The sequence below is a fragment of the Leopardus geoffroyi genome, chromosome C2, assembly GCF_018350155.1.
Source record: "Leopardus geoffroyi isolate Oge1 chromosome C2, O.geoffroyi_Oge1_pat1.0, whole genome shotgun sequence".
Lineage (NCBI taxonomy): Eukaryota > Metazoa > Chordata > Mammalia > Carnivora > Felidae > Leopardus > Leopardus geoffroyi.
In genome coordinates, this window is record NC_059333.1 from 69583636 (window position 1) to 69609763 (window position 26128).

Here is a 26128-nt window from a genome sequence, read left to right on the forward strand (position 1 = left end):
TTAAGTGTTTCTTCTCTACATCGTTAATAGGCATCTGTGTGTTTTCCCCTAACATAAAGCCTATGAATCTTCTTCTTGTGTCATAAACTAAGGATTTAAAATTTCTCTCTTTTGGGTGAGTTGTTCATCGCTGAGAAGTGTGCTTTACTAGCTCTTTCTTCTTCTATCTGGAGTCATAGCATCTTCCCTCTATTCCCTCTCATATGAACCCTGCTTGAAGACTATTACTTTTGGCAACTCTTCTAATCTGTGGCCTGGTTTTAGATCTGTCTCCTGTTTCTCCCCACAAATGGCATTTGTACTCCTCTTGTTCATTTTGATTTCTACAAAAGAAGGGAAAAGGACAACTTTACACTACCATCTTCACATTGAAATCCAATGAAAACTATTGTTTAAATGTGAGGGTGAAATTAAGATATTCAGTCATTAGAAAGTCACCACACAAAGATACTCTTTGAAAGTGACATCATCCAGAAGAAAAATAAATATAGGACAGCAATACAAAGCTAAACTTCTATATGACGCCAACATGGTTTGAGTGTCTATCAGAGCTACATGACTACTTACTTGGAAATTCCTTTGGTACTGGGAGCCCTCTCCTTGGAAAATACAGCATTTTGAGCTGGAGAGTCTTCAAGATCCCATCTCCTCATTTGGCAGTTTCTGGGGCCCAAGGTTCCTCAGAGGCACACTTTGTGTGCACTTTGTGCTCAGTGTGTAGAGCACAGTAGAGATATAATAAGTTATAAATAAATGAAGGTCACATAGAATATGAAGAGTCACTTGATCATCTGACTCATGATGCAGAATTCTTGCTCTTCTAATGCATTGTTATTAAAATGACCTTATCCACTGAAATATCCGTGTTATCCAGTGAAATATCACTGCTAAGTATCTTATATTCATCAATGATCTCTCCTGACCTTTCCTCAATCTTTGGCCAAAGATACAAAACTACAATTTAAATTCTCATATGCTTTCTGGGTAAGTTAGGGGTTGAAGGAGTTGCTTTATGCATTAGTCATCCATTATTACAGAAATCTGATCAGATGGATTTTAATACAGTTGGGATGGGGAGAGGGAAGAGATGATGACAGAGGGCTCAGTTCTCTGGTGAAAAAATGATCATTAGCATTGTGGTGTGGGAAGAATGGAGAGGTGGCATATAGGTCACTGCTCTAAATAGTGAAGACCTACTTACTCACATATTTATGTATTAACTTGTTCTAGTAGTGTCTCATCTTCCACCAATCTCCCTACCCTAAGACAGCAAGTCTGATGATACTGACCTAAAAAAAAAAAAGATTAATTTTCTCTCCATCCAGTTAGTCTCTGGATTTGAAACTTTATTTTCCCTTTACTTCTTTCTTATCATCAAACCACAAACAAACGACTACCCTCTGAGAAGGTCTGTTCTGCTTGTTTTGGAGCTGCTTAGTTTGAAATATTTGACTCTCCTAGCCTACCCCATTCTAGGCCTGGAGCTCACAGCCAAGTACAGAATAATCTGGAAAGGATGGTGGGGTAAATATGTACCTTGGCTGTGTGTTCCCTACTGAGCAGTGGACATTTCTTGCTGTAGATCTTAACAAATGTGTACTCCTACAGCTCTAAAGGGCACCAAAATTTCCTCCCGGATAGTTTGTGATGCCTCTGCATGTCTTTTTGAAGTGTTCAGGGAGAAATGAACACTTTAATCCTTTAGGCTGAGTAGATGGTAGTACTGGTGTCCTGGAAATGTCAGAATTCACTGTGAATGCCAGTGTTGATGGGAGAAAAACTCACGTAACTTTCTCCACCTACTTTAAAAACAAGTTTAAATGGTAACTTCTGATGAAATTAGCCAAGTGATTGGTTGGAGGATTGTCTTACTAGTATTATGCCAAATGCAAAACAGAGATTTTAAAAACATTGTGTGCCTTTCAGAAAGCAAAAGTAAAACCTTAAGTATCTAGTACAGTATATACACAGGTACATAGATCAACTATATATAGTGATCATTATCATCTATTTAGTGTTCATAATTCACAAAGTGGTTTTTACTTAATCCTTATGATAAATTCCAGGAGGAATGTTTATTTATTTATTTATTTATTTATTTATTTATTCATTCATTCATTCATTCATTCATTCCATATTAGACCATACTAGTAGAGAAAGAATGCCATATAGCTAGATTCTGGTGACAGATGATTTGGGGCCCTGGGACTCAAATGGTCATGAGAGTTAGCTGATATCAGGGAAATTTTGACAAAAGTAGACTGAAAATCGCAATATCTGTTCAAGGATTTAGTTGTGTGGCTTTGAGCAAGGGTCTTTAAAATATTTTTTTGGTTTCAGTTTCCATATTTCTAAAAATGAGATTGGAATAGAGAATCATAAGGTCCCTTTTATCTATAAAAGTCACTGTAAAAAATAAAGCAAAAATTATCCACAATCTTTTTTATACCAGGAGTATTTCAAACTTCTAAGTATAGAATGCTAATAGAAATGGTGATGTTCAAAAATTAGTCTTGTGATAGAATTATTAATAGAGAGAACAGTAATATCAGAATTTTTGAATCATAGGTGACAAATAATGACCTCCTTTCTATAAATCTTCTCTAGAGTTAACAGGGCCATCCCATTGATAGGGAAATGGCCTTTTCACTTCATCTGAAGTTCTACATACCCTGAGCATAACCTCCACAGCTGACTAATTGAAAGATGTCTAGTCAAAATGCTAGAATACAATATTAAAAAGAACGTCAAATCATGGAATGACCAAAGAACTTTTAGTCAAATCCTCACATTTTATAACTGGAGAACAAAGTTCACACAGAGAAACAGTAACAGAACCTGAATCTAGGTCTCCTGATGCCCAGTCTGCCTCTTTTCATGGTCCTTTACGGCCTCTATGAACAGTCCTGGCTTCAAGGACAGGTGAGTTTGTGGTAAATGTGAACTGTGGGGCAGCTGAGACCACTTGGTTGGTCAGAACCTCAGCTTTGAAGAACTGCTCACCAGCTGGACAGGAGCTGGGTCCCCCTGACCTGTCCTAATACGATGCTACTCAACACCAAGAACAACCATGTGAATACTATTTGGAAATGAACTATAGCCCTAATATGATCTATAGTAGAATATAATGGCTAAAACAACTTTAACAAGATTTTGGGAAGTGATAATCTAATTGCATTCTGCTTGATAACATCACATCTGGAGTTCATCTGCTCATTGCTGGATTTAAGTTTTAAGACATTGACAAACTAGAGGACATCAAGACAAGGCAAGCAGGACGGCGAGGGCTCTCTAAATGTTGTTGTAAATCAGGTTATACAGCGCCCTCCAGTTTTCAAAGTGCTTTGCCTACATTTATCCCTCCCACAAGGTGGTAAAGTAGGCTGGTAGGATAAATTATCCCTGCAATGGTGACAGAGTTAAATAAACGTTTCACCCTATCTCCCCTTCTAAACATTAAAAAAATCTGTGGCTTCTCCACAGCACAAGCAGTGTGCAGATGTTTGCTAAACAAATGAATTTTGCTTCAGAAGTGAATAAAGGGAATAAAGAATAAAAAATACAGGGAGGTTAATGCCAGGGGCTTAGATGTGTCTAATAAAGCTATCAACTGTTGCATGAACTTGCTGACATCAAGAGAAAATCAAGTGAAGCCGAGATGACCATTTGTCAGGGATTTAGTTAAGTCCAACAATTGTTATGAACTGCCTACTATATGACAGGCACCAAGTGCCATGAGGGGTGTCAAAAATGAATAAATCCTGGTCCCTACCCTTGAGAAGCATGCAGGGTAGGAAAGGTTGATATGTAAACTGATACATGCATCATTGGAGGCATATACAAAGTACAGTCGTAGTACCAGGGGTTTGAAGAATGAGGAAAATTTGTCAGGAGGAGCCTGGACAAAAGGGTGGTCCAGGCAAAAGGAATATATGTGGTGTGCTTGGGATCTTACCAGTAGCAGGTATCCCTGTAGAAAAGATTCCTTCTTTGGGTGTAAGTGTGATATAGAGGACTTTTAAAGTTCTTTCAAAAACCCATCTTTAAGCCCCTCAGAAGTCCTTAACATCTTGCTCACTCTGATTATAATTCTCAGGGAGGTCCTACTCAGGCCAACTGCTTTAAATAAGAGTGCCAAATTCTCTACACATGTTGTACTAAAACGTCAAAATATGAGGCACATTCAAGCAATTGTGAGCAGGAGGAAACCAAAAATTAACAGATCTAAAAAATGATTAAGGGGGCACCTGGGTGGCTCAGTCAGTTGAGTGACTGACTTCGGCTCAGGTCATGATCTCACGGTTTGTGAGTTCGAGCCCCGCGTCGGGCTCTGTGCTGACAGCTCAGAGCCTGGAACCTGTTTCAGATTCCGTGTCACCCTCAATCTCTGATTCCGTGCCCCTCCCCCACCCATGCTCTGTCTCTGTCTCAGAAATAAACATAAGAAAAAAAAAAATGATTAAGGGAGTGTTAGCTCACAAATCAAATCCAGCTCTATCTGGTGGTATGCTTAAATTCTAGATTCCTAAACAGAAGTTTTGAGAAGGGCTTCTTACCCTAATAATGGAAAATTAAACCAATTCTATCATCTTTGTCCCCTTCCCATTTTTCTTCGAGCACTTATAACTTCTGTTCCTTTGCTTGTGCCCCACTGTCATGTAACCTCCTTGAGGGCAGAGAATATGTCTCATTTATTGTATTCTCAGAGCCCAGAATAGTCGCTGGCAAATATTAGAGCTTTCATTTCATGTATTCATTTAATGAAGGAATCCTTAGCTGAAGAGATCACACCCCACGATGTGAGCAGTAAATACTAAGTTGTGATTTGGCTGATGCCCTTTCTCTCTAATTACACTTTGCAATTCTGCCCTCCTCTCCATGTGGTTGAAGCAGGCCTTTATAACTTTTAAGGCACTTGACATAAATGCCACCATTAGTGAAAAGAAAAGATTTTTGCAAGACTTGCTAAACTCCAAGAGCAGCAGGAATAAAGGAAGAATGTGTACAAAGTACTTCTTTGGCTTCTTTGGCCCTTAGGATCTCTACACTTGGTCAGACAGAATCAGATGCTCTTCAGTGGTATTCACAAATACTAAATCCATGTTGACATTTGCACATTATCTCCACAGATCCAAGACAGGACAGAACAGTGACAAAATGTTGGAGGATGGTTCTTTCCCATTCTACACTGAGTTCACCTTCTCAGAGGCTGGGAGAAACCTCACTAATCTGCTTTTCACATTCTGGGACATATGAAAAGGCTGTGTGAGGGGGTACTGGGGTTTGGGGCCAGACTGACCCTTCTGAGACTTACACTGACTTCTCATGTGAAGATTTCTAAAGAGGACTACTGAGAACAGGCATGCTGTCTCTCCTTTTTATCCCACTCTCCATTATCAGTATTGTTATCAAGACTTAATTTAGAACTTGACCAAGAATTTTATTTTTCACTTGAGACATTGCTCAGTGGACTCAAACTGATCAAACCGGAAAATTTGGGAGTCATCTTTGATTTCTCTTTCATTTTCTATCAAATCACCAAGCCAACTGAAAATTTTTCAATTTCTCTCTCCTTTTTCACTTTTATTTCTGTTTGTTGATTTGTCTGGACTACTGCCACAGCTTTCTAGGTGGTTTCCAGCCTCCCTTTCCTCTAATCTTTGTGTATGACCACTCAATGCAATTTTGAGAACACCCAGTTTTATCTGGTGATCCTCAATTAACAACAACATAAAAACCACCACCACCAAATATTCCCAAATATCCAATGACTTCATGGTTAGTGATCACTCCTCAGCCTGGAGCTCAAGACATTCTAGTCTGACCCTAACTATTCTAATTGTGCTATCATCATCTTCTGTTACCATTATCATATACATTTGACCCTTGAACACAGGTTTGAACTATGCAGGTCACCTTACACATGGATTTTTTTTTTTCCGATAAATATAGCACTGTGAATGTATTTTCTCTTCCTTGTGATTTTAACATTTTTTCTAGCTTATTCTAAAGATACAGTATATTAATACATGATAACATACAAAAAATATGTTAATCGATTACTTATGTTATCAGTAAGGCTTCTGGCTAACAGCAGGCTATAAGTAGTAGAGTTTTTGAGGAGTCTAAGTTATACATGGATTTTTGACTGCAGAGGGGGGTTGGTGCCCCTAACCCTTGTGTTGTTCAAGAGTTAACTGTAGTAATCTTAGTCCCTCTATTTTATAGTCAGGTTGGTATACCTATCATGTTTTTAATATACTACTCAACTCCATGTTTTGATGGTACTTTATGGGTAAACATTTTGAGGATACCCACATGATTATTCAGATCCTATATGTTCTTAAACATCCAAGTGAAGTTTCTTTTCTTCTAGGCCTTCCTCGACCATTTGTTGGCTTCCTTGTATTCTAAACTTCTATGAAGCTGTCTATCTCATCCTTTTTGCTAGAATCTTATTCCACCTTGAAATTTAACCCAATTTTTCATGTTTCTGTGCCATATGTGTGTCTTATATTGAATAAAGAGTAAGCTCCTGGTAAGGCTTCTAGAGGATTTTCCAGTCTCTTCTTTTTCAATCACATTGCTAACCCTAATTAAGTGAAACTTATGGAAGCATTTAATAATTTTCTTTGCACATAAGAATGCCCATCCTGTTTTAAGGGGAAAATTCGATGCTCTTCTTGTATTATCATATAATAATCTTAAGAATTTACTTCTGCATATGAATAACAATTGAATATTTGGGCGTGGGCAGATGACACAATTTTCCTCCTTCCTGTATTTTATGTTTCTGAACTGTACTTCTGAACTTATATGTTAAAGAGTTGTGGCCTATTGCCTCCAAATACATCAATTGATTAATTTATGAATACTGGAAGAAAAGTTAAAAATAGTCATGGACAATCCTGTGAAAATAACTGAAGATTCATTTAATATTTTTAGACTTAAATCTCTATAAAATCTGGACATGCCAAAGAGATTATATCTGGGTCCACCAGAAGATGCAGCACCAACACTTAAAAACTAATAGGGAGAGATCCTGCAGTCAGCAGAACACTTTAATGCTAAAGCCTGCCCAAGCACTCTGCAGAAAGGTACCAGGCAGTGGACCTGTAGGAAGTATTAGTGATAGGACAACCCTCAGCCTTCTAATTGCTCAAATGTGCTGCTCACACAGATGGTGGTGATACTGAATAGTTAAGAACTGCTAGTAGAGAGAAGCAGAAACTAACTTAATTCATATTATTTACAAATAGAGAATGTTCTCAGCTAATGGGCTGAAAAAGTTATTAGTGCAGAAACGCAGAACTATAACCAGTGAAAGATTTAAAAACTCCTTTATGTTCAAATATAATAAGGACAAAAAAACCCAAATAAACATTTCTCATTTATTTAAAAACACAAATTTCCCAAGCTATGACTTATCTATTAGCATTTATCAGTCTGACTTTATTTTTAAAAGGTCTTAAACACCTATTCAGAATAAAACAAATAAAAGTGCCAAAGTTTTAAGAAACCATACGCTAACTGAGGATGTTATCTATATTTTCTTGGCCCAATCAATGTTTTTTAAGAGGTGGAGATATTGGCATTTTTCTCTTAAAAGAAATGTTTATACGTAACACTAGCCTGTAGCACAGAGCATCCCACAGAAAAACACGATGCCATTAAAAAACAAACAGGAATCCTGAAAGAGAAAAGAAAGCCTAGTTTGAATACAATAAATTGTACCCAGAGACTCCCTTCCCATTATTCTTTAGGACAACCAGAGAATCCTGACCTGGACCCTTAGCCCAGCTGGGTAAGAAAAGACCTCAAACTGCTAAGTACTAAAAATATTACTTGTGATACTTTCCCAATTACCTGTAATTGTCTTCTCTTAACAAATGTCAATTTCTTAAGATGACTTGTTTGTATAAGCTCCAGACTGTCAATATATTCTAACAATAAATTTATTATTCATACAATTAATTATAATACATAATTAATATCCATTTCGCTAAAGAAATTTAAAATATACATTCGATTGTAGCCAAGTTCTAGTCTTAAAAAGAGGTACTCAATCCCTTTTCTTCTGAGTTCATTTCTCCAGAAGACCAGTCCTTAAGGACTTCTGGAGTCGAGCGATATTGGCATCCAGCGCTGCAAGGCCATTTCGGAAGTCTTGTTCATCTCGAGAAGTGAACGTTGAAAAAGAGGAGATGCTCCAGTCAGACGTCAAGTCAGAATTAAAAAAGCTACCATCGGAGACAGCACTACTTTTCACTTGAATGCTGCCGCTCTGACAAGTAGAGGGGCCATGACACGCCGCCAGTTCTGGTGGCTCCTCAGGGGCGGCAGGTATCTTGCAGATGGCTTCCTTTATTTTCTTGAGGAGCTGCTTGTCTTCCATATCAGGTGTTCTGGAAAGTTTCTCAGGGGTATCTTCTGCTTCCTTTTTGGAAGAGGAACCAACTCCGGATGCACACAATTTATTTTCTTTTTCAGAGACAAGTCCACTGTTGCTGACCAGCTGCGGTGAAGCCACAGTGATCTGTGGCTGGGGGGATAATCTCTTAGATAATGGTGATTTCTTTTTAGAAGTGCTTCTAGCAAATGGAATGTAAATTGTATTATCCAAATTACACTCATCGTCTATTAAAGTTGTGACTTCACTCTCATCAGAATCCTGTTTTGAAAGGGTAGGAATGATCCCAGGGGCTGATACTTCCTCCTTGTTCCTTGTGTTACCATGCTGAGGGCTTTTGGAGGGCAGAACATTTTCGTAAGGTCTACCTGGTTCTATGTTCTCCTCATTGTTAAATGTAGAAAGTGGCTGTGAATGTATGAAAGCGTGATCTGTTTCTAACTTATTTAGGTAGCTCATTATGGAAGTGTGAGCTGGGATTGGGTCACACTTGGGTTGTTTTTCATAAATGTTCAAAAGTGATTTGGTAAGATTATTTCCAGACTTGCAGCGAGCACTGTCCATACTAAGATCTGAGAGAAGCTTTGCCATACTGCTCTGTAAAGTTCTGTTAAGAAGAATTCAGTACACTAATTATTCTTTTTACCGGTTTCTTTCATTTATTTGTTTATACAGCTTCTTTAAAAGAAAGGATCTGAGGCAAGCACCTGGTTCATAACATTGAAAAAAAGTAACTAAAAGCAAAATTCAAGGAATGAACTCTGGAATGAGTACATTACAATAAAATCAATCAAAGATCTCAGTCTGTATCAAATCTAATATTATGATATTTAGAAATAGAGGCTCAGTATTTTTTTCTCTTAGGGTATAAAATGCTTTATTTTTGAGCAACATTGTAAAATGGTGTGAATTCTGTTAGTAATTAAGCTATTTCTCTCCATTCAAAAGATATATGCAAAGGACACTGGAACAATACTGGGAAAAAAGGATAGTTAGAGATAAATTCTGGTATAATTAGGTATGACCAGCAGCTAGGTACCAGAAGTGTGGCATACGAAAAACCACTCAGGGTCACATACTATCATCGCTAGCTGTGATCTTGGGTAAGTCACTCAACCTTTCTGAATCTCAAGTTCCTCAATTGCAAAGTGAAGGTATCTACTTCAGAATTACAACGAACATCAAATAAGATAAAATATGAGGGTAATGTGCTTATTATCATTAGCACAGCTTCAGGCTATATGGGTGTTCATTTGATGGCAGCTTTTATTAGCAGACCTATTAAAGCCATTTTCTATCAAGCTTTTGGACTTTTTGAATTGAATCATATATATATTCTTACGTATCGATAAGAAAAGAAATACATCAATTTTTTAAAAGATACAAAGGACATTAACAGGAAATTTTGAAAGATTAAAAGTAGCCACTAAGCATATCTTAAAAGTTCAAGTTTTAAGTAGAGAAATTCAAATTTTGAAAATGTGATTATTTTGGAGGAGGCCTATCAAATTAACATAGTAAAATAAGAATAATACCCACTGTCAGAGAAGCTTGAAGAAGCAGGTACTATCAGTGGGACACGTACACTGGTATAACCCTTCCCGAGAGCAAACTGGCAATCCATCAGAAGACTTAAATATTTGTATATCTCACATTTTTGGATCCACTAATTTGCACTTCTAGGAATTCATCCTATATATATATACCAAGAGGCTGTACCCAAGATACACTTGCAAAGATATAATTTGTAATAGAAAATAGGTGAATTTAGTATCTTTATCTTCAAATAGAGTAGAATGATTTAGGTAAATTATGCTCTAATTGTACCATAGGTATTTATAGTTGTGTTGTAAGGAATATTTGTTGGGTCCATTATATAAGGTTAAATTTAAAAGAGCAGTCCATAAATAACATGGATACAATACTATTTTTTTGTAAAAACAGTCACACACGGCCAAATAAAATACTAAGAGGAAATCTATATTAAACAGCAGTGATTATATCTCTGGATATAGAATGAGTGGGTTTTTTCCTACAGAAGGAAAAATAAATTTTTTTCTAACCTGGCTTACTTATTACACTGTCATCTTAAACATACTTTGAGTTCTGACTGCTCTTCAAATGGTTATGGTTCTTACCACTTTTCCTCATGCCTTTTCAAAAAGTCAATGAGCTATTATTAAAAGAAAAAATATGGGGGCGCCTGGGTGGCGCAGTCGGTTAAGCCTCCGACTTCAGCCAGGTCACGATCTCGCGGTCCGTGAGTTCGAGCCCCGCGTCGGGCTCTGGGCTGATGGCTCAGAGCCTGGAGCCTGTTTCCGATTCTGTGTCTCCCTCTCTCTCTGCCCCTCCCCTGTTCATGCTCTGTCTCTCTCTGTCCCAAAAATAAATAAAATAAACGTTGAAAAAAAAAAAAAAATTAAAAAAAAAAAAAAAAAAAAGAAAAAATATGTTGTATGAACATATCTTTAAAAAAATTCTGAAATGATCCACTAATTAATTCGATCAGACTACATACTGGAGCTTTCATTTTTATTTGTTTTTAGAAAAGGAATGCTTATGTTGAGGTTTCTTTCCAGACTTAAATAAAAGTGTTATCTTCACTGTGAACAAAATCAGTGATGAAGAAAGGGAGAAAGGGACAATGACATTTATAAGAGTTTAATCTCTGGAAATTAATAGCAATCATTAAGCATCCGATTTATAAACAAAATGTGACTCACCATTATCTCTGAAACTAAAAGAAAAATCTCTGTAAGTAAAGAAATGACAGTATGTCAAAAATTTAAAGGAAGCAATACGAGCACCTGAATAGCTACAAAGTAGATATATTTCTGTTTCTATTATATGGGATACACTATTTAAAAACACTGATTTTTAATGCTTAGAAAATGGACACATTTTTACAAGAAATTCAAGGTTCTCAGCTACTTATAAAAATATACTAACTTAAATAACTATCAGCACTAAGAGTGCTCTTAGAAGCTATTAGAATATTTACTACTTATTTACTGAAAATCTATTAATTTCCTCACATTTTAATGGTTTTGTAACATGTGTTGTAGTGAATTTTTGAAAAAGTGATAAGGATATATTTCAAAATTATTCAAGGTTTCAGAAAGGAGAGAGAGCGACGGTTTAGGGTGTTTGTTTAAAACTCCTATGTGTACCTTCTAGTCCCACTATCCTTCCCCAACATTCTGGAAAAGGCATTTAGAAATTTTTTGAAATCTTTAAGAGGTTACTTAAAACATGTGCAAAAAAACATCCATCCTTCTTACTGCAGTGTACGACTAAAGGGAAGACGGAGGGGAGCTGAACGTGAAGATTTAGCTGTGCTGTCAGATGGTGCCGCTTTACCCTCTGGCAAAAGTAAAACTAAAGTGGTCACAGTAGCCCAGCTATAGTATTGGAGATGTTCCTAATTAACTGAATTGCACAGGGTATCACCAAACACAGTGTAAATCACCAACGTGGGTGAATTTTGATATAATTAAGCTCAACTACCAACTTTTTGTTTTGTTTTGACAAAACAAAAATTACCATCCATGGGTATACTTGGCATTTTGAAGTTCTTACTGAATCTTCAGAAAATGTAGGGGTAGTACTAAACTCTGTAAGACATTGTGCTAATTTAAGCTTGCCCACCGTGTTTCTATAATCATTTAAAGAGACCCGCTAATCTAACAGGTGAGCTAGTAGTCAAGACACAGGATTTATGTCCAGCGTAAGAAGAAAACGTCCTTGACAACAATGGAAAAAACTGACAGGAAAAAGCTTGGAGTCTTAAGAGTGTAAAACATTTACACCTAATATTTCAGACACAGTCTTCTAAAAGCAGATAATATACAAGAAGTAATAAGCTTTTTCATTTCCTATGCTTCTATGTTAGGGTGAGTGTTAAGAAAAGGCTCCACTTGCAAACAAATCCTTTTTCATTCCTAGTGAAAAGGCAGACTGTGTTATTTTGAAAGAATGAGCAGGTACAAAGTTAGAAGAATCTCTCAAAAACACATCCTCTTTTCTCAGAGAGAAGCTGTCCTTTCCAAAAGAGAAAGCAAGACTCAAGAGGGAAACTAAAATCTTGGCTCGGGTCCCAGCTTGGGCCCCAACTAGCTGTGAAAGGCAGGCAAGTCCTTTCATTTCTTTGCGCTTCCATTTATGCTAATTTCTCTAATAATTAAACTATTGCTTACTCTAAAAATTGCCCTTACATCTTTTTTATCAATTTTCTCCACAAATGGACCACTATGTTAAATAGTATTCAGTCAGGGCGCCTGGGTAGCTCAGTCAGTTAAGCGTCCGACTTCGGCTCAGGTCATGATCTCACAGTTCTCGTGGGTTCGAGCCCCATATCGGCTCTGTGCTGACAGCTTGGAGCCTGGAGCCTGCTTCTGATTCTGTGTCTCCCTCTCTCTCTGCCCCTTCCCCACTTGTGCTCTGTCTCTCAAAAATAAATAAATGTAAAAATTAAAAAAAATTAAATAGTAGTCAGTCAAGTTAAAAAAAATTTTTTTTAATGTTTATTTTTGAGAGAGAGAGAGAGAGAGAGAGAGAGGCAGGCAGAGAGAGAGGGAGACACAGAATCCAAAGCAGGCTCCAGGCTCCAAGCTGTCAGCACACAGCCCGACGCGGGGCTCGAACTCCTGAACTGAGAGATCATGACCTGAGCTGAGGTGGGACGCTTTACCGACTGAGCCACCCAGGCGCCTCTTCAGTCAAGTTTATTCTTAAAAAAGGCTGTATATGGGACGCCTGGGTGGCTCACTCGGTTGAGTGTCCGACTTCGGTTCAGGTCATGATCTTGCGGTCTGTGAGTTCGAGCCCCGCATCAGACTCTGTGCTGTCAGCTCAAAGCCTGGAGCCTGCTTCAGATTCTGTGTCTCCCTCTCTCTCTGCCCCTCCTCCGCTCATGCTCTGTCTCTCTCTCTCAGTCAAAAATAAATAAAACATTAAAAAAAATTTTTTTAATTGAAAAAAGGCTGCATCTTCCTATATACATCATCAAAGCACTAGAATAAGCTTTTAGCTTGCTGACATGGATATTTAGCAACTAAAATGATTACATATTTTTGTATTTCACACATATATATTTGGAATATAATATACAATAAATGTTTGATGAATAAATGAGTAAGTAAATGAATCCATCCACTCATCCCTACATCTCTCAGGTAAAACAAAACAAAACAAAACAAAACAAAACAAAACAAACATCTAAGGTTCACTCAGACTAGCAGTTACGAGGAAGTGTTACCAGGAATAAACTATTTTAGCTAAGGACATACCATGTGCAAGAGAGAAAACCTGGCTAGGAATTAAGAGATGTGAGTTCTAGTCCTTGCTTATTAACTTTCTATTAATATTTAACTTGTATGGTCCCAGTTTCCCCATCTATGAAAATGCATTTATTAAAATCTTTCCATCATAGATGAGGAGACAAAATAATAGATATGAGAGAGAGAAGACTTTGGGGAAAAAAAATCAAAGTATACTATTAATAAAAGATAAACCAGCTTCTAATTTCATGCTCATAAAGGAGCTAGATTTAGTAGTATGAAAAAAAAAACATTTTGAGAAGAAATGCAATTTCTCAGGCAACTAAATCCTCTGCTGCACTTTCTGCGAGAGGCTGAACACCACGCCCCTTAAATGAGGAGATGCTGCCAGGGACACCTAAGCAACTGCTCATGGAACCTGACCATGCTGAGTGGCTATCCTATTTTTCTCTTCCAAATGGATTATATGCCATAGGTATGTTTTAAAAAACATTTATTGAGGGGCATCTGGGTGGTTCAGTCAGTTAAGCGTCCGACTCTTGGTTTTGGCTCAGGTCATGATCTCACAGTTCCTGAGTTTGAGCCCTGAGTTGGGCCTTGTGCTGACAGTGCGGAGCCTACTTGGGATTTCTCTCTCTCTTCCTCCCCAGCTTGATCTCTCTCTCTCTCAAAAATAAATAAATAAATAAATAAATAAATAAATAAATAAATAAAAATAAACATTACAAAAATTAAAAATAAATTTTGTTACATAATTTACTATAAAATTCACCCCTTTAAAGTGTGCAACTGAGTTGTTTTTAATATATTCATACAGTTATATAATCATTACCTCTATCCAATTTCAGAACATTTTCATTACCCTAAAAAGACACTCTGTACCCATCAGCACTCACTCCTCCTTCTTCCCCTTTTCTCTCAGCCCTTGGCAACCATCAATCTATTTTTTGTCTCCATGGGTTTGCCTATTCTGAACACTTCATATTAAGTGGAATAATACAATATGTGGTTTTTTGTGACTGGCTTCTTTTACCATAAATACTTGATAATAACAGAGTTTTCATCCCAAAAGTAGTCCTCAAAAAAGAGGAGATGCTTTTCTTTGGAGACTTTATAAAGGCTTTCATAAGGGGGACATTCTCTCACTTTTACTTTGAATAAGAGTGGTATAAGCCAACATTTTAGATACTCTGACTAGAGCCTAATTAATTATAACACTACATGGATACACAAGTGTCTTGTTTTTCCCTATTGTTCAATAAATATTTGAATGAAATATGAATGTGGAAAAAAAACAGTATTTCTATGTTCATATAGCTTATATAGAATCATTTCAAATATATTTATAAAATTAAATTAATAGATTAAGTATTATAGATACATTACTATTTCATCTATTTTCCTAAGTGTGTCATTCAAAATGGATCTTCTCATTTGAAATATGAAGGAGATTATTTTATATTCAAAATTATTTTATATCTGAACTATGAACTTCCAGTATCATTCAAGTGTATGGTCAGATCTAATGATATTCAGGCCTAAAATAACAGACTTCTCTAGAATTTAAGTAAGTAGTTGGAAATCCAATTCTTAACAAATGTCTCAAGAGAAAATTGTACTTTTAAAGTACATATCAGGTAAAAATTGAGTGCAGTGATTTTATTGATTTGAGAAAAGACATATTAGGGAACAAAGGGCTCTTAGGGGTTGCTGCTGACTCCCTCACTTCACTGATGAAATAACTGAGGCTCACAGAGGCTACATGACTTTCCCAAGATCATCTGGCATGAGGGCTTACTGTGCTCAATGCTTCATGTGAGTTATTTCTTAGTGTTCCCATCAACCCTAATCATGCTCCACGTTAAAGCTGAGGTTTATAGAGGTTAAATAACTTGGTTAAAGCCATACAGCTAGCACAGGGTAGAAATGGGATTCCATTCAGCTCTCTCTGGCGTCAGAACCAGAGGGCTCTTAACAATTTGCTAAGTGAGTCTTCAGCTTATGTACATATAATAAGCTGAAGCTCTTTACAAGAGCCCTTTTCTTGGAATCACATGGTTTAGAAAAGCATTGAGCCAGGTTTGGCATTTCTAAACCTAATTGGAGCAGAAGAAAACATCATTAGAAATTAGCAAAAACATCGACAAGAGAGAAAGGGGAAAGAGAGCAGACCTAAAATCATTTTTGAAGTCATAAGTAATCTGACAAGAGGCATGTTATTCAAATGAAATCAACATTACCTTGTTAATTCTCTCAGTCGGGTCACCTCAGCGTCACGCTGACGTAATGTTATTCCCAATATTTGATTTTCCTTTTCAGCAGCTTCTAACTTAAACCGGGAGCTTTTCACATTGACTAAGGCTTCCTCCAATTCTGAAACCACAATAAAATTTCAGTTTCCTTTTCCTTTTCAAAAAATGTGACCACAACTATAGTTGAAATACATACCAATTTTTATTCTTGTTGTCTCAATGTCAAATTGCTGTTTATTTTCAAGTAAAGTTTGCTCTTTCTCTTTAAATATACCAGCAAATTTTTTGTTTTCATCTTTCTGATTTTCAATCACTTTTAAAAGTTCTTCATTTTTATTCTGTAGTAATTCCTGGCTCTTCAGTGACTCCTGTAATTGGTTTTGCAGGGACTTGTTCAATGACTGAAGAGAAAACACTGCAAGACAAAACAGATCAAATCATTGTTTCCCTAATTTAAAAAGCACAAACCTAAAAAAGATCTGTGTATAAAAAGGAAAAGATCTGGAACTTATTGATTTGTTTAACCATTATATGTTTGAGCAGTTCCACGTAAATATTAAATATATTTCTAAAATTTGATGCAGAGATCATACCTTTCCTCTCCAACTGATATTTTGGACATTAAGATTTTTTTTTTTACCTTTGTTAATGAAAGAATAATACATGTACAAAGTAAAAAGAATTCAAACACGACGAAATACCAATTACCAAATTATTCTCAGTGAAGAATCTCCCTTCCCACCCCACCTCCACTCTCCTCCTAAAGGCAACCACAATTAACTTTGGTATCTTTCTGGAAAAACACTTGTGCATATAACATATATATTTAAACAGAGATGAATAACACTTTTTCTCTCATAAGATTAATATGTAATTAGCATATAGATCTATCACATTCTTTTTAATGTCTGTAAAAGTATACGGCACCATTCATTTAATAAATACAGCCTTGAGTGAAGACTTACTATGTGTGAGGCACGGAATTAGAACTTGGACATACAGTAGTGAATAGCAGAGACATAGCTGGTGCTCTCAAAGAGCTGATAACAAACAAGTAATCATAAATAGCGATAAATGCTTTCAAGAAAACAATAAGGCAAATGGTCAGAGACTAAAAAGATATAAGCTATTTAGAATGGCAACTACCAATCTCCTCATTTCCCTCTTTGCCCCTCTCTCCCACATATCTCCACCCCCACTGTTTATTCATAGTGGAATCAGAGTGACTTTTTCCAAGATTACTCTGGTAAAGATGAACACTTTTATGAAGTGTGTGTTCTGTTGGGTACTCGTATTTTTCTTATTGCTTTGTAAGAGCTATTTATATACTAAGAAAATTAAGCCTTTGTTATATCATGTATTATGAAACAATTGTCTCCATTTTATTAATGCACTTTGAATGTGTTTACAATTTTGCCATGCAGAAAATGACAAAAAATTCTGAGAACAAATCTTATCAGTCTTTTCCTTTGTGTCATCTGAGTTTTGTCAAGTTTAGGAAAAGATCCCAAGAATAAAAAAACAAAGAAACAAATTGTTCTAATCTTTTCCTTGTTAATAGTAGTTTTTTTCTTTTTCCTAATATTTTAAGCTTTAGGATCCATAAGCACAATTTGGCAATATCTGTCAAAATTTGACTGACTCATTAATTCTACAGCCATTATCTACAAAATGCTCACACATGTGCACAAAGACACATGTACAAGATTTTCACTGTACCACTGTTTGCACTGGGAAAATACCTAGATAGCTATCATCAGAGGACTTCAAATGCATAATGCTAGAAGCAACATAAGCAGAATATTCAAATAGTTCTTAAACAGAATCTATGTATTTTGATACAGAAAAATGCGCACTACAGGTTTTACTGGAAGGGGGAGCTAAGATGGCAGCATGGCAGGAGGACCCTAGGCCTGCCTTATCCCTCGAACATAGCTGAGTAACTATCAAATCATTCTGAATACACAAGAAATTGACCTGAGGACTGACAGAACAAACTGTACAACTGGAGGGAGAAAAGAGGCCACATGGAGGAAGGTAAGAAGTGCAGAGACATGGTTTGGGGGAGAAACAGATCACGGGTGCTATGGAAGCAAAGGAGCCCTTACATACAAGGAGAACACTTTCACAAAGCCATTGGCTGGGAAAACGAGACGGGCTGATTTTCATGAGTTTTTGCAATCAGTGGGGCACAAAGACTGGAGTTTTAGAGGTCTACCAGCTTGGCTGGGAAGACAGACCTGAGGGGGCTGCCCTACTCCTGGAAAGAAGGCAGGCAAGCAACCCCGGGGCAAATGGCATGATCTGGGGATCGCCTAAGGCACATTGGGAGAGACGGTTCCTACTTCTTGGAGCACATCTGTGAGAGGTGACGTTGCTTCTCCCAGGACAAAAGAGCTGGTGGGTGCCATTTCTCTCCCTTGCCCTCAGCATAGGTACAGACACCTGCTGAGGGAAGCTAACCTGGATACCGGCTGTTTAGCCTGCTCCAAATCCCATGCCCCTGAGCTCTGGCACAAATGCCCTTCTCAGTCAAATCTGCATCACCCCCAGCGAGGCAAGACTCTCACCCTGAAGACCAGTGCAGGCCCCCCTCCAAAGCACTTCCTTGAAGTTTGGAATTTTAAAAGTCAGCAGGTTTGGCTGGGATAGAGACCAAAGTGCACTGTGCTGCCCCAGACAGGCAAGCAAACTACAGACAAGCAGTGTGAAAACAGCGATCTGAAAAACACCTGAGAGGTACAAGGGGAAATCACTCACTCTTCTGGGAGTGCTTCTCTGAGAGCACCAAGCACCGAGTACCCTCTCCAGGACAAAGGATCTGGCTGGAGCCATTTCCTTCCTCTACCCATAGGCATAAACCAACTTCAAAAAAAAAAAAAAAAAGCACAGCACCAACACTGGCTGTTTAATCTGCTTACACGAAGACCTGTCCTCCTGTGCTCTGTTTGTACTGCTTTTCTCAGGCAAGTTTAAGGACCAGTGCAGTAGGCCCTTCCCCAAGAACACCAGCACAAACCCCTGCACACATCAGGTCTACTGACCATAGAGTTCTGCAAAGCATCAGTTCTAGTGGAAGTAGAATCAAGTCTCATTTAAGAAGGAGGCCAGACACCTAGATAAAACTGACCACACTCTAGCCAAGGTCTAAGCACTGCCCACTGCAGGTAAGGAGAACATCTGCAGAGGACTGACCTAAGGGATAGAGCAGCCAAAACACATTAGTGGAGTGCATGTAGCACACACCAGAGACACTCCCTGAAGCACCAGGCCCTACATACTATATAACCTCTTCATAAAGTCATTACTCTCAGGAGCAGGAAACACAGCAGGCTTTTCTAACACACAGAAGAAGACAGAGACCTAGACAAAATGCCAAGATGGAGGAATTCATCCCAAAAGAAATAACAAGAAATGGTCATGGCTAGAAATCTAATTGAAACAGATATAAGTAATAAGACTGATGGAGATTTTAAAATAACAGTCATAGGGATACTCCCTGGGCTTGAGAATAGCATGGAAGATATCAGGGAAACCTTTACTACAGAAATAAGAGTTAAAAAACAATCAGACAGATATGAAAAATGCAATAACTGAGATTGGAAACAACCTGGATGTAATGACCACAAGGATGGAAGGATGAATAAGTGATACAGAAGATAGAATTATGGAAAATAATTGGGCTGCCTGGGTGGCTCAGTCAGTTAAGCATCCGACTCTTGATCTGGGCTCAGGTCACAATCTCATGGTTCGTGAGTTTGAGCCCCACATCAGGCTCCATGCTGTCAGCTTGGGATTCTGTCTCTTCCTTTCTCTGCCCCTCTCCTGCTTGCACACCCACATTCTCCCTCAAAATAAATAAATAAAAACTTAAAAAAAAAAAAGAATTATGAAAAACAATGAAGCTGAACAAAAGAACGAAGAATGATGAATCATGAGAGTAGACTTGGGGAACTCAGTGACTCCATTAAATGTAGTAACATTTGCATCATAGGAGTCCCAGAAGAAAAAGAGAGAGAAAAGGGGAAAGAAAGTTTATTTGAGGAAATAATAGCTGAAAACTTCCCTAATCTGAGGAAGGGAACAGACATCCAAATCCAGGAGTTAGAGAGAACTGCTATCAAAATCAACAAAAGCAGGCCAACACCAAGACATATTATATTTAAATTTGCAAAAATAGTGATAAAGAAAAAAATCTAAAACCAGTAAGACAAAAAAGTCCCTAACTTACAAGGGAAGACCCATAAGGTTAGCTGTAGATCTCTCCACAGATCACTCCTTTGGCAAGCCAGAAGGGAGTGGCATGATATATTCTACATGCTGAATGGGAAAAATCTGCAGCCAAGAATACTCTATCCAGCAAGGTTGTCATTCAGAATAGAATGAGTTTCCCAGACAAACAAAAACTAAAGGAGTTCATGAACACTAAACCAGTCCTGCAAAAATATTGGAGGGGCTTCTTTGAGTGGGAAGGACAGATCAAAAGTGACAAAGACTAGAAAGGAACAGAAAATCTCTAGAAACAATGATAAAACAAGTAATAAAATGGCACTAAATACGTATCTATCAATAATTACTCTGAATGTAAATGGACTAAATGTTCTAATCAAGACATATAGTGTCAGAATGGACTAAAAAAAAAAAAAAAAGACACATCTATATGCTGCCTACAAGAGACTCATTTTAGACCTAAAGACACCAGCAGATTGAAAGTGAGGGGATGGAGAAAGATCTATCATGCAAATGAACATTAAAATAAGCTGGAGTAGCAATACTTCTACCAGACCAACTAGATTTTAAAACAAAGACTGTAACAAGAGATGAAGAAGGGCACTATATCATGATAAAGGGGACTATCCAACAAGATCTAACAATTATAAATATTTATGCCCCCAAATTGAGAGAACCCAAACATACAAAACAATTAATAACAAACATAAAGGAACTCATTGATAGTAACACAATAATAGTAAGGGACTTTAACACCCCACTTACACCAATGAACAGACCATCTAAGAAGAAAATCAACAAGGAAACAAAGGCTTTGAAAGACACCAGACCAGACTGATGTAACAGATATATTCAGAATATTTCATCCTAAAGCAGCAGAATACACATTCTTTTTGAGTGCACATGGGACAGTCTCCAGAATAGATCACATACTAGGTCACAAATCAGGCTTCAACAAGTACAAAAAGATTGAGATCATACCATGCATATTTTCTGACCACAATGCTATGAAACTTGAAGTCAACCACAAGAAAAAATTTGGGAAGACCACAAATATAAGGAGGTTAAACAACATGCTACTAAGGAATGAATGGGTCAAGCAGGAAATTAAAGAAGAAATAAAAAAATACATGGAAACAAATGAAAATGAAAACATGATGGTCTAAAACCTTTGGGATGCAGCAAAAGTGGTCATAAGAGGGAAGTATATAGCAATACAGGCCTACCTCAAGAAGCAAGAAAATTCTCAAATAAACAACCTAACCTTACACCTAAAGGAGCTAAAAACAACAACAACAACAACAACAACAACAACAACAACAACAAATGAATCCTAAAGCCAGCAAAAGAAGGGAAATAATAAAGAATAGAGTAGAAGTAAGTGATAAAGAAACTGGAAAAAAAAAACCCAAAACCAGAACAAATCAATGAAACCAGGAGCTAGTTCTTTGAAAAAATTAATAAACTTGATAAATCCCTAGCCAGACTTATCAAAACAAAAGAGAAAGGGCCCAAATAAACAAAATCATAAATGAGAGAAGAGAAATAACAACCAATATCACAGAAATACAAATAATTATAAAAGAATATTATGAAAAACTATATGCCAACAAATTAGACAATCTGGAAGAAATGATAAGTTCCTAGAAACATATAAACTACCAAAACTGAAACAGGAAGAAATAGAAAACTAGAACAGACCGATACCAGCAAAGAAACTGGATCAGTAATCAAAAGTCTCCCAAAAAGCAAAAGTCCAGGGCAAGATGGCTTCACAGGCAAATTCTAGCAAACATTTAAAGTTATAAATTTAATAGTTATAATATAAATATATATAATATAACTATAAATATAAATTTAAATTTATAAAAAGAGTTAATACCTATTCTTCTTAAACTATTCTAAAAAATAGAAAAGGAAAGAAAACTTCCAAACTCATTCTATGGGGCCAGCATTACCCTGATTCCAAAACCAGACAAAGACTCCACTAAAACAAAGAACTACAGGCCAGTATCCCTGATGAAGATGGCTGCAAAAATTCTCAACACATTGCTAGCAAATCAAATCCAACAGTACATTAAAAGAATCATTCACCATCATCAAGTGGGATTTATTCCTGAGATGCAATAATGGCTCAATATTTGCAAATCAACCAATGTGATACATCACATTAAGAAGAGAAAGGATAAGAACCATATGATCCTCAATAGATGCAGAGAAAGCATTAGACAAAGTACAATATCCATTCATAATAAAAACCCTCAACAAAGTATAGATGGAGGGAACATACCTCAACATAATAAAGGCCATATACAAAAAAACCCACAGCTGCTATCATCCTCAATGGGGAAAAACTGCAAGCTTTTCCTCTATATAGTCAGGAACAAGACAGGAACAAGTCCACTCTCACCCTGTTATTTAACATAATACTATAAGTCCTAGCCTCAGCAATCAGACAACACAAAAAAATAAAGGCATCCAAATCAGCAAGGAAGAAGTCAAACTCTCACTATTTGTAGATGACGTGATACTCTATGTAGAAAACCCAAAAGACCACCAAAAAAATTGCTAGAACTGATACATGAATTCAGTAAAGTCTCAGGATACAAAATCAATGTACAGTAATCTGTTGTACTTCTATACACCAACAATGAAACAGCCAAAAGAGAAATCAAGGACTCGATCCCATTTATAATTGCACCAAAAACCATAAGATACCTAGGAATAAACCTAACCAAAGAGGTTAAAGATTTGTATTCTGAAAACTATAAAACACTAACGAAGGAAATTCAAGACAACACAAAGCAATGGAAAAACATTCCATGTTCATGGATTGGAAGAATAAATATGTTAAAATGTCTATACTACCCAAAGCAATCTACACATTTAATGCAATGCCTATCAAAATACCACCAGCATTTTTCACAGAGCTAGAACAAAAAATCCTAAAATTTGTATGGAACCACAAAAGACCCCGAATAGCCAAAGCAAAGCAAAGCAAAGCAAAGAGGAGGCATCACAACTTCAGACTTCAAGTTATATTACAAAGCTGTAGTGATCAAAACAGTATGATACTGGCAGAAAAACAACACAAAGATCGATGGAACAGAATAAAAAACCCAGGAATAAACCCACAACTGTATGGTCAACTAATCTTCAACAAAGCAGGAAAGAATATCCAATGAAAAAAAGTCTCTTCAACAAATGGTGTTGGCAAAACTGGACAGCAACATGCAAAAGAATGGAACTGGACTGCTTTCTTACATCATACACAAAAATAAATTCAAAATGGATGAAAGACCTAAATGTGAGACAGGAAACCATCAAAATCCTAGAGGAGAACATAGGCAGTAACCTCTTTAACATCAGCCATGGCAATTTCTTACTATATATGTCTTCTGAGGCAAGTGAAACAAAAGCAAAAATAAACTATCGGGACTACTTCAAAATAAAAAGCTTCTGTACAGGGAAGGAACAATCAACAAAACTAAAAAGCAACTTACACAGTGGGAGAAGATATCTGCAAATGACATATTGGTTAAAGGATTAATATCCAAAATACATAAAGAACTCACAAAATTGAACACCCAAAAAACAAATAATCCACTTAAAAAATGGGCAGAAGAAATGAGTAGACATTTTTCCAAAAAGATGGCTAACAGAAAAGATGCTCAACATCACTCATCATCAGGAAAATACAAATCAAAACTATAATGAGAGGGGTGCCTGGTCAGTTAAGCTTCTGACTCTTGATTTCAGCTCAGGTTGTTCTCTCAATGTTTTGGGAGTTCGAGCCCCACATGGGGCCCCATGCTGAGAGTGCAGAGTCTGTTTGGGATTCTCTCTCTCTCCCTCTTTCTCTGCCCCTCCCCTGCTCACACATGCACACTCTCTTTCTCTCTCTCAAAATAAATTTAAAAAACCCAATGAGGTATCACCTCACACCTGTCAGAATGGCTAAAATGAACCACACAGGAAACAGGTGTTGGTGAGGTTGCAGAGAAAGGGGAACACTCTTACACTGTTGGTGGGAATGCAAACAGGTGCAGCCTATCTGGAAAACAGTATGGAGGTTCTTCAACGAGTTAAAAATAAAGCCAGGAGTGCCTGGGTGGCTCAGTTCGTTAAGCACCCACTTTGGCTCAGGTCATGATCTCACGGTTCATGGGTTTGAACCCCACATCAGGCTCTGTGCTGACAGTTCGGAGCCTGGAGCCTGCTTCCGATTCTGTGTCTCCCTCTTTCTTTGCCCCTCCCCCACTTGCACTCTGTTTCTCTCTCTTCCTCTCAAAAAAAAAAATAAACATTAAAAAATATATAAATAAATAAAATAAAACTATCCTATGATCCAGCAACTGCACTACTATGTATTAACCCAAAAGATACAAAAATACCGATTCAAAGAGATACATGCACTCTGTTGTTTACAGCAGCCTTATCAACAACAGCCAAATTATGGAAAAAGCCCAAATGGCCATCTACTGATGAATGGATAAAGAAGATGCGGTGTGTGTGTATGTATACACAATGGAATATTACTCAGCCATAAAAAAGAATAAAATCTTGCATTTGCAATGACGTGGATGGAGCCAGAGAGTATCAATGATAAACAAAGTAAATCGGTCAGAGAGAGAAAATACCATATGATTTCACTCATATGTGGAATTTAATAAACAAAACAGATGAACATAGGAAAAAAAGGGAGGCAAACCAGGAAACAGACTCTTAACAATAGAGAACAAACTAAGGGTTACTGGAGGAGAGGCAGGTGGGAGAATGGGTTAAATTGGTGATGGGTATTCAGGAGGGCACTTGTTGTGATGAGCACTGGGTATTGTATGTAAGTGATGAATCACTAAATTTTATATCTGAAACTAACAATACACTGTACACTAACAAACTGGAATTTAAATAAAAACCTGAACAAGAAAGGAAAAAAAAGAAAAATGCTCCCTACATGTTAAGTGAATAAATGCAAGCTACAGAAGAGCATATCGAGTGTAATCTCATTTTTAAAAAAGAAAAAATAAAATACATATATAGTTCTATTAGTGCCTGGCATACAGTAGGAACTCAGTATTTATGAAACACATTAATTCCATATGAACAGAAGACATGTGAAAGGAAGTACAGCCTTTTAAAAAAGAAACAGGGGTGTATTATTGGGACATAATAGCACAGATCTTTTATTTTTGTTTCTGTGCTATTTTAATTTTTAATAAGGGTATTATTCCTATTTTTTCAAATGTAGATTAAAAGAAAGTCCGCTTATGACAAAATAATTAAGAAAGCTCAATTCTTTATCAGTATTTCCAGAACCACAAAGAATTTATCATCAGTTCTTAAAGTTCTTTTACCTACATTCAAGGTTGCATTCCAGAGAACCAGGTGCCTTTTGAGTTTTTTCTTGTTCTCTAAGTTGTCGGTTTAAAATTCTCAGTTGCCTAAACGAAATAATAAAGAAACATGATTCCCAAACTCATTTAACAGTGTACATCTAACAGCCTGTTAAAAAGGATAACACCTCCCCTCTCCTAACCATCAGTTTCTTCTCTGTAATTGAGAGTCTGTTTTTTGATTTGTCTCTTTTTCTCTTTGCTCATTTGTTTCTTAAATTCCACATGAGTGAGATCATATGGTATTTGTCTTCCTCTGACTGACTTATTTCACTCAGGGGTGGGGATTAAAGAGTACACTGATGTTGAAAAAAAAAGATTAAAACAATAAAAAATAAAAAAGAGCATGAAAGACAGTACCCACTTAGGATAGCAGAAGTCCATCTCATCCCCAGAACAAAAGACAAAAACCAAATAAACAAAACAACAAAACCACATCACTGCAACTATGTATAGAGCTTTTTTTTTTTTTTTTTAAATGTGATATTTTTGAAAAGATTGCCTGGGACAACATTAAACTCTCCCCTCACAAGAAAAAGGCTGACTTTTCTCTTATTCTTC

At 37.0% G+C, this 26128-nt stretch overlaps 1 protein-coding gene across 3 annotated transcripts in view; it reads right to left on the reverse strand.

Moving 5' to 3' along the window:
* Positions 1 to 7377: 7377 nt before the first annotated feature.
* CCDC14 (coiled-coil domain containing 14) overlaps positions 7378 to 26128 on the reverse strand; it is a 52370-nt gene continuing 33619 nt past the window's right edge. For 2 of the 3 annotated variants that reach the window (XM_045502302.1, XM_045502301.1), the window contains 4 exons: positions 25533 to 25615; positions 16138 to 16356; positions 15930 to 16062; positions 7378 to 9017 (listed from right to left, as the gene is read on the reverse strand). In XM_045502302.1, coding sequence (XP_045358258.1) covers positions 8084 to 9017; positions 15930 to 16062; positions 16138 to 16356; positions 25533 to 25615 — 1369 coding nt within the window. In that variant the 3' untranslated portion in view covers positions 7378 to 8083. The remainder of the gene's footprint in view (positions 9018 to 15929; positions 16063 to 16137; positions 16357 to 25532; positions 25616 to 26128) is intronic. The other variant, XR_006718370.1, reaches the window with a different exon arrangement.